General features: G+C 49.0%; 1 protein-coding gene across 6 annotated transcripts in view; it reads right to left on the reverse strand.

The window, feature by feature from the left end:
- The window catches only part of CEP164 (centrosomal protein 164), a 53,227-nt gene extending 40,759 nt beyond the window's left edge, over positions 1 to 12,468 (reverse strand). For 2 of the 6 annotated variants that reach the window (XM_063139139.1, XM_063139140.1), the window contains exons 1-7: positions 12,372 to 12,468; positions 12,062 to 12,173; positions 10,491 to 10,698; positions 8,156 to 9,466; positions 4,784 to 4,942; positions 4,502 to 4,645; positions 2,783 to 2,860 (exon numbers count right to left, since the gene is read on the reverse strand). In XM_063139139.1, the coding sequence (XP_062995209.1) occupies positions 2,783 to 2,860; positions 4,502 to 4,645; positions 4,784 to 4,942; positions 8,156 to 9,466; positions 10,491 to 10,698; positions 12,062 to 12,173; positions 12,372 to 12,459 (2,100 nt within the window). In that variant the 5' untranslated portion in view covers positions 12,460 to 12,468. Of the gene's footprint in view, positions 1 to 2,782; positions 2,861 to 4,501; positions 4,646 to 4,783; positions 4,943 to 6,402; positions 6,599 to 8,155; positions 9,467 to 10,490; positions 10,699 to 12,061; positions 12,174 to 12,371 lie in introns of those variants that run through there. The other 4 variants (XM_063139141.1, XM_063139144.1, XM_063139142.1 and 1 more) reach the window with 4 other exon arrangements.
- Positions 12,469 to 12,678: the final 210 nt, after the last annotated feature.

Below are 12,678 nucleotides of genomic sequence, written 5' to 3' on the forward strand. Positions count from 1 at the left end.
ATGAGGTGGTGCTCCAGACATTGGGGCCTATAAGTCTCATGTCCCCATTGGCTAGGCTGGCTAGGGCTGATGAGTGCTGCACACCAAAACATCTGGAGGGCTACAACGTGTGCCCACTCCTTCCTGAGAGAGGGAATGGGGCTCAGTGGGATAAGAGCTCCTGCTTTGCACGCAGGAAGTCCCGGGTTCAATCCCCGGCAGCATCTCCAGGGAGGGCTCGGAAACAATTGTGCTTTAGCTGCTGCTGCCAGTCAGTGCCAATGATACTAGGCTAGATGGGCCCAGGGCCTGACTCAGGAGAAGGCAGCTCCCAACATGCCCTGGGTCAGAAACATGTAAATCAGGAAGGAGGGTCTTCTTTTCCACACCAAGGGCTGCATTCTCTTTTGATGACCAGCCCTCTGGGTGAGCCACATGCCACAGTGGGAGGGCCAAAGCCACACATGCTCCCATTCATGCTGTGGCACCCCAGCTGTGGAATGAGCTCCCTAAGGAGGGTCGCTTGGCACCTACATTATATGCTTTTAGACACCAGGTGAAGACCTTTTTATTCTCCCAGCATTTTAACAGTCTGTAAATAAATTTTAACTTGGTGTTTTAAATTTGTAATTTTGCATTGCTGCTGTTTTTATCTGGTTGAGCTTTTATATTGTATTTATATTATGGTTTTATACCGTTGTTTTATACTTTGAATGGTTTTAATTTTTGTGAACCGCCCAGAGAGCTCTGGCTGTTGGGCAGTATAGAAATGTAATAAATAAATAAATAAATTCACAAAGGTGGCCCCCATTCGGCAATTAGGCTTTTAAAAAGCCCAGCAATTCACCTTGCATGAAGGCTTCCATAGGTTCCTGATGTCAAGAGCGAGGGTGAGTATATCAACCTAAGTGCCACAAACAGCAATTTGGGGGTGGGGGATCACAGCACATAGGGAGGGTAGAGTTAACTCTCACCCCCTCCCCACCCCACCAGTCACTGCCTACATGATGCAATTAGACTCACTGCTGGTTCCAATGAAAGGCTAATTGTTGTAAACTGTCCAGAGAGCTTCAGCTATGGGGCGGTATAGAGAGGAGGATGGTAATAATAACAACACTTTTCCCCTTAGCAACATCAGTCACCGGCATCACATCCAAAAACTATACAGAAACTCTTCAGAAACCATGCCTACCAAAATACATCCACACCAACATCTAGAAAGCAGTCATACCTAAAACATGTTCAACAATCAGGAAATCACTGAATCAGTAAAAGTCAGCATGACGTGGCAAAGCCCGCCATGTCTGTCTAGAAAAACTGCCACAAAGCGAGAAAAGGGAGATAATAAAAATAATTGCTGTGCAGGAGGGGTGAAGCATGTGGGAAAGCCTCCACTTCCACCCAAAGCTGTAACCCTTCCCCAAACCACTACTGCGCTGAATTTAGGCTTGGAAAAAGCCCTTGGTTGGCTCCAACGGGAGGCCTTTTCCAGGCCTAAGTGCTGCACAGGACAGGGCAGGCCTCATCGAGTCTATACATGGGCAGTTCCCCATCGCTGATGTAAATTCTGGTGACCTGGTGGACATTATACACTTGGGGGCTTCAAAACACTTTTGACAAAATCCTTGCAATTCTCCTAAGTAGACTTAAGCAGTAAGGGGATAAGAACATAGCTCCTCTTTTGCATTGGTTATCAAACAGGAGAATAAATACAGAGTTCTTACCAATGGGAGGGATGGGTTCCCCTGCCCCCCCCCCCCAAGATCTGTATTAAGACTGGCACTATTTCATTTGCTTATTAATGATTTGTAGTTTGAGAAGTACAGAGAAATGGCAGGGTTTGTTGATGACACCCTATTATTCAGGATGGTGAAGAGCCCCAGAACCCTAACCCCAAAGGATGGACAGGCAAGAAACAGCCAAAGCAGTTCAGTGTAAGCAAGTGTAAAGTGACGCACATTGGGGCAAAAACGCCGAACTTCCCATGTAGACTGATGGGGTCAGAGTCGTCAATGGCTGACCAAGAAAAATTCCTTATGGACATGACAGTGAATAGCTCAACGTAAAACAGCAACTCAAGTGTGCAGCAGTGGGAAAAGAGCAATTTCATGCTAGATATGACAAGGAAAGGGACCAAAAATATACACTCCAGTATTGCAGTGCCTTGATACAAATCAAGGTAAGTCTCTGAGGCCTGGCAAGGAGTTTCACAGCCTGTGTGTCACAGCCACAAGAAGAGAGGGACATGTGTGTATGCATGTCTCTCTGTGTGCATGGTGATACATGGGTGCTTGTGTTTGTGAGAATGGATGAACGATGGCTGTGCGAGTACGCAAGCGTGCATGCGTGCGTGTGAGAGAGAGAGAGAGAGAGAGAGAGAGAGTCAGTCAGTCGGTCAGTCAGTCAGTCTCTGGGTGGTGAGCCAGAGTAAGAGGAAAAAAGAAATAGGGGAAAAGAAGTGAGGCAGGAAGAGAAGAAGAGCTTGTCCTCTGTAAAATAGGTTTCAGTTGGTGCTGAAAACGGTGGGTCCAGAGGAGTTATTTAGCGCATTGCGCTCAGTCTTGTACTCAGCCTTTGGGGCAGGTTACTTGTCCTTTGAGACTGGCCATTTCATGGTGATGTCCAGGACAATTTCTCAAAGTGCGAAATGCGCCCACAGCCCCCAAAAGGTTTCTTAGTGCTGAGCTACAGAATGATCACCCCTTTGTATATATGGCTGTTTGGTTCTGCTATGTGTGCCCCTTTTTGACATGATCCAAGGACTGGCTCTGCCTGGGAAACTACGGCAATAGTAAGGACATACCTCATTGTCAAAGCTGGCAGAAAGAGCACTAACACCCACATGCAGATTCTTGAGAAGCCCGGCTGTCCCACAGGGACTCTGAACATGCAACGACAAGCAGAGAAGAGGTTCAGTCATGCTTGAAGAACTGACATTGGGGACAAACGAGGCAAAAGTGGCCCTGATCTGTTCCCCTCCCCTCCCCACTGCTGGGCAATGCAGGGATCTTTCTGGGGGCTCTGGGAAAATACTGCAATGGTGGATCTGGATTTGTATATCCCTGAGCTGCCCCCTTCCGAAGTACTGAATTGCCTGGACCAGGTGAGCAAACCAATGAAGCCAGAGGCTGATTGCAGCACCAAGAGTTGTACCCTTCTGTGAAGGAAAAGTATTATTACAATTGCACAAGGATCACTGCACATACAAATTCATGCTGTGCCTTCTAGTAAAATAGGCATCACACAGTTGCCATGGTTTTTTTCCTGTTTAGGAAATGCACAACACTTGAAACGGTTAGGACTTTTTCCAGCCTCTTTCTCTCATTACACAGCAAAAGCCTCTATGGTGCTCTTTCTCCTATTTAGGTTTCTTGAAAACCAGCAATGTGGGAGGTTGCAATTATGACCTGGGCAGTAACACAACCCATGCTGGGGAACAAATATCAGACGCCCAAATCGGAAGAGCATGTGGATCCCCAGGCAAATATGACTCATTGTTAAATTGAGGCACAATCTGCAGATTGGGATCTCAAAAAGAACCCACCCACCCCGCCATGCCCCCGAACAGTTCATTCTTCCAATCAGGTCGTGCAGCTACTAGTTGCACTTCATGCATTGTGTGAAGATATTCCATTTTTATCAATCCAGGGAATGTCTTTGCATGGGAGCATAGGAACGTACTCAGCGCTCGTTGGACAATTTCGGCTTCCCTTCTTCCTTCTGAGCTGGCCCATAAAAACCCTCACAAAAGCAAAGTAGCAAAGAAAAATGCAAGCCCCCTGACTGAGAGGTTGAAGTAAAGTCTGTCAGTTATTGGGCAGACAAACAGTGACATGGGTTTTCTGAAAAAAAATCTTAATTTTCCTATGCAAGTTAGACTAATTTGCATAGAGTCATTTACACGGGGAATTTCTTAGTTCGCATTGGAAAACCAATAAAAAGTGACCTAATTTAGCATATTTACTAAATACAAGTAAAATAAACAACAAAGCTGAAAAGTAACCAAATCTATCTCCTGATGTACCACCAGTATTTGACCTGACATATTTGAGGGGGGAAATTAAACACACTTAATGTCATTTCAATGTTATATTATGTAGGCTTCTTGCTGTGGTAAACAATTTAAAGACAACAGCATGTACTTCTCCTTTTAGTGTTTAAATCTTAGAAAGAAACAAGTGCACTGAAACCCATTCAGTTTTCCCCAGCCTGATGCTCTCCAGGTATGTTGTACTACAACCCCCAGCAGTCTTCAGTCAGCATGGCTGGCTGAAGATGCTGAGTGTTGTAGCCAACACATGTGGAGGACACCAGGTTGGGAAAAGCAGCACTAACTGATTTTAGCAACCCAAAGAACGGCGCCTGATATGCCAGCCCTCATGCCTCTCTTTGGACAGTGTTCAACTCTCTTCCGTGAAGGGTAGTTGAGGACCCTTCCATTCCACTGACATAGTTTTCAAATGTATCAACAACCCACTGGTAAAAAATCCAATGGGTTGCTATGGCTTTGGTCAAACACAACTACCTCATTGCTGCCTTCTTCCTTTTCTGCCCCATCGAGAATCAGCTGGTTCAAGGAGGCTGCTGCCACTGCTTCTTCTTCATCACCACCACCACCACCATCATCATCCATAGATTCAAAGAGACTCTTCCTGCAGCTGTCAGGCTACAGAAGGAAAATACATACATACATACATTAGAGTGCACATTAAGATGAGAATATGGGGGAAAGGAGGCAGAAAGCTGCTTCAGTTATCTGAATGTGCCAATGCACAGCAACGCGGCTGGGACTTGAGCTATTTACCATTGCCCATGTTTGGGCCGGTGCCTTTGGTTCCACAAAACTTCTTCCATTCCTACTTCGTGTGTCACAGAGAGCAGCTGCTGGAGCATCTACAAAGCCACGCAGTGGAGCAAGACTCCCTAGGGCAGCTTGGGGAGGGGCTAGTGCAGGCCCTGGAGACTGCGGGGAGGGGAAAGAGAGCAGAAACAAGATGGGCGAAGGTGGCTGTGACTATGCAAGATGTTCAAAAGGCTTCCACCCCAGAAGGGGAAGAGAACACCAGAACTGCCTTGCTGGATTAGCACAAGGCGGGCCCCATCTCGTCCAGCACAGCCACCTGTTACAGCAGCCAGGCTGATGCTTCTGGGAGGAGGACATGAATGCAAAGTCCCTCTATTGGTCCTCAGCACCAGATATTCAGAAGAAGCCTGACTCTGTGCACGGAGGATCCATGCACTTTCCATGACTAAGAGCCATAGATCTACTTATTTATTTACTACATTTAAATCCTGCCTTTTGTTGTTCCAGGAACCTAAGGCAGCATACATAATCCTCCTCTTCCTCCTCCTCTCCATTTATCCTCCCAACAACAACCCTGTGACGTAGTTTAGGCTGAGAGTCTGTGACTGGCCCAACATCACCCTGTGAGCGTCCATGCCCAAGTGGGGAGTACAGGCCGGAACTCTCGACTCCCGATTCAACACTCTAACCACTACGGCACACTGCCTCTCCCCTACACCAAACTGACCCTCCCCAAATCTGCCTGTACAAGACAAGCTTCTGATAGTATTTTACAACTGAGCGAAGTCTGCAGTGCTGACATGCGCTGCATTGTCACCTGGGGAAGTACGTGTGGCTCGCGGTCTGAGGAAAGTTCCACTTGCTCACCCCCACCCTCAAACACTGCAGTGTTTACAGTGCCCTTCCAAAGACTCCTGACCGACAGGTCAAGATGATCCACTCCGACATCAGGAGCCCTGCTTTTGGGCTTCCCTGGCTGGTCTCTGTGGGAAACATAAAGCTGGACTAGGAAGGTCTTTGGTCTGATGAGCCAGCTTCAGGGCTCTCCTTACTCTCTGGCATTTAGCGAAGGCAGTCACCCAATCTGAGGACTTCCAGACCGAGGTCAATCAGCAAAGCTTCTGACCGCAAGTGATTAAGCCATCAAGTTGAATGTTCAGCATTGCAGAGGCCAGAGAAACCATTCCCACTGGAATGGGAAGGCAATCTCTATGGTCATTTCAATTAGAATTCCCAAGTACGAGGGCTGTGGAAGAGAACATTATAGACAGGATCCATTCAAATCCAAAAACCAGACCCTGGGAGCACTATAATACTGGCTCGCATAACCCTGACAGGTTATTTAAAGTGGGTTGTGCCCGCTGCAGTGCCATCGACTCTTGCTTATTGCCTCTCAGAGGCTGGAGACACAACTAGTACACCAGCATAACGGAAGAGGGAGAACATCAAGCACCGGCTGCGTCTCTAAACGAAGCAAGAGTCAATGAAACGTTTTTGCGTCAACTAGTTGCTTTCCTTCGATAGGTTGCATCCAATGAATCTGTATGTCACATATGCCAATCATCAGCGGCCTAATTTAATCAGCCGTTCGGCTAATTAAAATCCTCTGGGCAGCCTACCTTTGATCTGCCCAGTTTTACGCGTGCTTTGGCCACATCCGGATTCAACTCCTGCAGTGCACTCTGGAGCTGTCTTTGAGCAGCATTCAGGAATTTGGGCTGGTGCAGAATGGAGCAGCTCTTGGACTGACTGGGGCCCACAGTTTTATTGCATATGGTGATGCGGAGCGGATTTTTTTCCTTGTACATGATTTTTCTGCAAAAAATGTCCTATTTCATTAGTTGATGGTAACAATGTATGTATGTATGTATGTCTCAGCATGAATTGGAGGTAGTAAGTCATGGTAGCAAAGCTCAAAGTGCTCCAACAATCATAGTGGAAGAGAGAGGAAATCTGTTGAAATAGGACGAGTGGTTGCAGCACCTCATGCAGAGTTCTTTGGGTTGCTAAAATAAATTAGCACAGCTTTCCCCCTTCTGGGGCCCTCAAGTTGCATTGGGTGGAACTGGAAGATGCTTGGAATTGAAGTCCGGCCATTCTGGAGGGCACCACGTTGTGTGAAGCTGAATTAGGGTCAATAGTTTTCAGTACCTTTGGTTTATTCTTACATTTAAGCTATGTAAGAGAAGTACTTACTATTGTCTTCCAATTTTTACAAGTACTCCAATTAAAAATAACAGCGAAGTTACTAAAAGTGTGTTTTAATTCCCCCCTCAAATATTTCAGTTCAATACTTGAATTTTAGCTTTGTTTGCTAAATACAAATCAAATAAACATGCCAAATTAGATTACTCTCTGATGAAAACTGAAATTTTTCTAATGCAAACGACCCAAATTTGCATAGGAATTTCCTCCAGAAAAAAATTCAATTCAACATTTTCTAGAGAACCCACAACACTTATCACATAACAATATTATATCATCTTCACCAGCACTCACTCTGTCTGCATGGCCAATTTAAAGTGATCTTGGTGTTCAAAGCTCTAACCACTTTTAGACCTTGGTATGTGATTAAGGAGCAGCAGGCAGGGCATTCTTGATTTCAGACTATTTATTTTGTTCAGCCTCCCCTCCATCTCTGCAGACACCAGATAAAGACACACTTTGCTTTTTGCTAGCTGGTGCTTTATTTGCAACTATGACGGGGGCATTTTATCATCTGTTTTGTTCTGTGCTGTCAGTAGTTACTAGTTACCAATGCAGCTTCTAATATTGGTAGAAAGCCAAGAACGTTGGTGGGTTGGTGGGGAGGTGTGTGGATGTGCCAGTGCCCCACAGAAGCAACTGGACTGCTTGGAATGAGCCACACGGTGGACAGGGAAATCTGCCATCCCCACCCCCCACCAATGGCTAGGAATAATTTGGGAAGCAGAGATGGAAAAAGTGGTGATTTCAAAACAACAACCCCCCCTAAAATCGATCTAGCTCAGCAGGCTCTGTACATCAAGTGCCATCCCAAACCTCGGCCCACCGCAAAATCCCAAAACCTTCATTCAGATTATGCCAACATCAGGCCCCTTCTATGCTGTCCTTCTACCTTGCAGTGCCTCTTAGAGACAACCACAGTGCTTCTGTCATCCAAGCCAGGGCTTAGAGGTGGCTACAAGTGGGACACAAGGCAGGAAGGCCAGGGCTGAAATGCCGGCCCAGCCACAAAGCTCATGGGGTGACCTTGGGCCAATCACAGTTTCTCAGCCTAGCCCACCTTGCAGGGTTCTTGCAAGGATAAAGGGACTGGGCTATAAAAATAGCCACTCGCAGAAACTCATAACAAGGGCAGATACGATGCCATCAATAAATAAAGCTGCCTACCTCTTTGCCTCTGTCTCCCGCTGGTGAGAGCTCAGGCCCGCTGTCATTCTGTGCTTGTGCTCCGCTCTGCACTGGCTCTCCTTCTGCCTGCCCGTTTTCAATGCTGCCTCCCTGTCCCTCGCCTGGGCTCTGCAGTCTCCCAGTCTGAAAGCCTGCAGCTCCTTGGCTAGGTCTAGCCTCCACTGCCATGGCCCCATACCGAGTCACATCAGGCTCTCCGTCCTGGCCAGTGCCAGGTTCTTTGGTGCCACCTTGTCGCTGCTTGAGGGGTTTGGGCTCAGACAGCTCTGCTCCTCTGGATCGCTTCACCATATGGAGCACATGCTGGTAGAACTTCTGGTCCTCCGAGTAACACTCACTTTCTGACCGTTCGTCAGGAGAGCTTTGCGTCTGAGGGGTATGCAGAGCTTCTAGAAAAGGCCTCTTGCTGGCAGCCAGGTGTTCCGTGGGATGGTCAGACTCACGAGAGCTTTGTAAGTCCCAGGAAAAGTTATCTACTTCACCCAAGATCTGGGAAGCAAGATGGTCAGCCAAGCTGCTAGTCACACTGCTCCCGCCGCCACCATCTGGCCTCGCACCTTGTTTCTTTTCATCCCTTGGTTGAACTGGAACAGCAGCACCTGCCAGCAGAGGGCTAGCATCCCCACTTGTTCCAGCCACTGCTCCCAGCACAGAGAACACCTGCAGCTGGGGGTCAGGCACAGGACAGACAGTCCCCACTGCCCCCTCTCCTGGGGAGAGATGAACAGGTGGCTGGCCTTCCACCTGTCTGCCCCCTTTGTCCTTGCCTAGCTTTTCACCCTCTGAGAACAGGCTTCTCTCCTTAGGCGTCCCCAGAACTACCACCATTTTAGCATTCTCCACGGCTTGAGAAGGTTCCTTCAGTGTTTGGAAAAGGGGCTTTGCAACACTGATGCTATCCAAATCCTCAGGCTCAGAGTCTGAAAAGGCGTGAGCAGCAGCTGCACACCTGATTTCCGCAGTCACATCTTGGCGTGACTGGAGAGCAGAGTCCAGTCTGTTGGAAGACGAAGCCCTTCCAAGAATCTTCTCCACATCTGCAAGGATCTGGCGACTCCTACTTGGCTTGGCTGGCCCCAGAGGCTGCAGCTTAGCTGGAGCAGGACCTGAGAGCAGCCCAGGCATCCCCGATGCTTTCCCCCCTGTGTGGGTCTTCAGGAAAGGCTCATTCCTTGTGATCAGGCTGCCCTGCTGCTCTAGATCAGGACTCACATGCCCGGACGACAGGACAGGGGATGAAACTTTATAAAAGGATGTTGAAGGAACAATCCCCGGCTCTGACTGCACCTCCTAAGCAGACAAATGCCATCAGATAACTTATACATTCACTTAGTTTGTACGTGCGTAGATGGATGCTAGTCTTTCTCCCCAGGACAGAGCCCCATAAGGAAGTCAAGCTACATGGGGGTATATTTACGGCAGCATTCTGAATGGCATGGCCCCTGCATTCCCCACTGAGGTGGGTCTTCTGAGAGCTTTAAGGGGACCAGCTATGCTGGTTGACAGACAGCCTATGTTTTCCAGCTTGGGCCCAACAATCAGCTGCCATGGCAATGAAGGGTACGTAATTAGACATACTACCATTACAGTGCAAGTTATAAGAGAAAACACCTGGTAATTGAGTTGGATTTGAACCCTACAAATCCTCCTCCAGCACCTGAGGTTGGGGAAAACATACACACAAAACATGGACTGGTTCCTCAGCCAAATTTGGCCTCCAGCTTTCAGACAGTTACCTTGAACAAGGTGTACAAGAGCAGTATCTTGAGAGAAAAAGGGTGTTGAGCTCTCAGCTCAAAAACAATCTGCTCAGCTGTGTCTTGAAAGGTGCAGATAAAACAAGGGACTGAAAAAGCCTGTCAGCCTTGACTATGCAGACATATCTACTGGAGACCTCAGGACAAATCCCGACTCAGTCATGAAACTCACTGAGGGACCTTGGGCCAGTCATTCTCAGCTGAAGCAATTTCAGAACGTTGCTGTGGGGGTGGGGGGTGGGGGGGTGCTGGGGAGGGAGTCCATACAGCACCCTGTGCTCCTTCGAAGAATGGCAGATTAACAATGTAATTAGTAAGACAGGCATTGGGAGACTAAATCATTCTTGTTATGCTAGAAGAGGGACGGTGGGACTCTTTTGCCTCATCAAACGTTTGATGAAGAGAGCTCTATATGGCAAACGACGGTTGAGCTTTCATATTACGCAAAACAGACACTGGAGTGGAAGGGATCAGGAACAGCAGGGAATGCATGACAAGCCAGAATTTCCCCCAAGGCCTGCTGGCAGCTAGCCCCTCCCTCCAATTAGGATACTCACACCTGGGCGTTTCAGCAGCTCGCTCGCTCTCTTCTCTTTCTTCTTCTCTTTCTTTTTCTTCTTGTCTTTCTTCTTGAGGCCTTCTTGATCCAGGAGCTTCTCTCTCTCCTGGACCACGAGCTGTCGGTAGCGCTCATCACATGGATGGTCCCACGTTGACTGACCGTTGGCAAAGTTGAAGTAATAGATGTCTCCGGTAATGTCTTGGCTGAAGATAGACATGGGATCTAGGCAGCCACATACACAGGAGTACACACACACACACACACACACACACACACACACACTTGAGCACAACCCTGCCCAACATATGAGCCCCCTACAAAGGCATCACCGAGTCTTGAAAACCCACTCATAATTGGAAAGGGGACCTTGCAGTGTGAAGTAGGAACAGGTGGTGGGGCTGGACCCACAGTTCCCTTGTGTGGAAGCCTGGCTTGAAGAGGCCCTCCATTCCTACTAAACATGCTTACTGAGATGGGGGATTGGTAGGCATCACTCGTGACATGATTACTATTTTCCTGTGGAAGTGATGGAGGAAGGAAATAGAGACGCCATCCAGAAGCAGTGTATGCATGGAACATGCTTCAGAAAGGTAGGCAGAAGACTTATTCAAAAAGGGTTCTCATGTCTTTTGACGGTCCACCAGAATAACCGCGAGAGCCAAAATTGGAGAAGTCCAATGAGCATCACCCTTTCCCATCAGTTGCCCAAGCCCTTCTAGACATGGAAGCTATGGGTTAAGTTCAGTGGGTTGGAAGGCTGGCTGACCTAGGCAGTGGTGTACAACCTTTCTTGGATGGGACTAAACTTCCCCTGAAAGACCAGCTATGCAACTTGGGGGTGCTCCTGGGTTCATCATTGTCTGGAGAGGCACAGGTGTGCTTTTTACAAGCTCCAGCATGTATGTCAGCTGCACCCCATCTGGAGCAGTCAAACCTGGCCATGGTTACGATGCTCTGGTCACCTCCAAACTAAACTATAGCCTCTGAAGACAGTCCAAAAGTGGTGAAGAAGGCAGTCACCGGGGTGTCTGGTGGGGACCAGAAAACCTGAACGCAACTCCAATCTTATGTCCGTAACGGTAGCTACCAGCACCCCACTGCTGCAAACATTCCGGCTGCAAGTCTTTGCCTTTGCCAGTGAGATCACACCAGATATAACACCATCTGCAAAACTGGGACTACTATCTTTTTATATAGGCCCTAATGTATTGAATTATTTGTTTATTAAAACTTTTGTATCCCGCCCTGCATCTCAGGGCGGTGTACAAATAAGATCAGTTCAAGGAGTGTAAAACAAATAATTTTCACAGCTAAAATGCATGAAACTATCAGCAACCAAATGCCAGCAAAAATTTTGGAAGTTAAAGTATGTGCAGCTTTAGGCAAATCTTGCTCTCAAAGGCTTTGATAAAAAGCCACGCTTAACTTGGCACCTAAACGAAGCCAGCATCTGCGCCCATCAGAGCACACCCAGACAAGAGCTGAGGAGGCCCTGGCTTTTTCCGGACAGCAACCTGGGACGGTGACAGGTGCTAACTGGGGATCAGCCCATGAACCTTCTCTTACCAAGGCTTCCATTCGGCAGGCAAGCGGGCCACGATGCCTTCTCGGGCCAGCCACATCAGCTCCGGCTCGTTCTCAGGGTCGATCCCAATCACTCGCGCAAACTCATGGATTTCTGTGGTGGGGACGGGGGACGGGGACACACACACCATCAGAGCTAGGAGGGGGCTCGGAGGCGACGAGGAAGCCTCCGCTTGCTTGCCTGCCTGCCCCCCCGCCGCGCCCCCTCCTCCGTGGCTTCGCGCCCCGCAGTCCCCAGCCCAGCCCACCCCACCCCCAGCGCGGGAAGAGAGCGCCTGACGACGACGCCTACCCTGCTCGCTCGGCATGTAGGTCTCGTCGTAGTCCTCCTCCAGAATGAGCTGGTCCCCGATGCGTATGGCCGGGCCGGCCATGGCCATCCCCGGAGCGGAGCCGGCCTGCGCCTGCGGAGCGCCGGCCTGGACGGTCACAATTGACCCGTGGGAGCCAGCCAGGCCGGCCGCCCCCCGCCAGACCGCGCAGAGACCCACCGACCCACGCGCCGGCGCCGCCCCCCACCGGGAAGCAGCCAGACGCGGGCGCCCAGGGCCGGCCTTGCCCTTAAGGCGCCTCGGGGTGCCGCCGCCCTTCGCCTCAGG

This window comes from Elgaria multicarinata, chromosome 12 (assembly GCF_023053635.1).
Source record: "Elgaria multicarinata webbii isolate HBS135686 ecotype San Diego chromosome 12, rElgMul1.1.pri, whole genome shotgun sequence".
Classification (NCBI taxonomy): domain Eukaryota; kingdom Metazoa; phylum Chordata; class Lepidosauria; order Squamata; family Anguidae; genus Elgaria; species Elgaria multicarinata.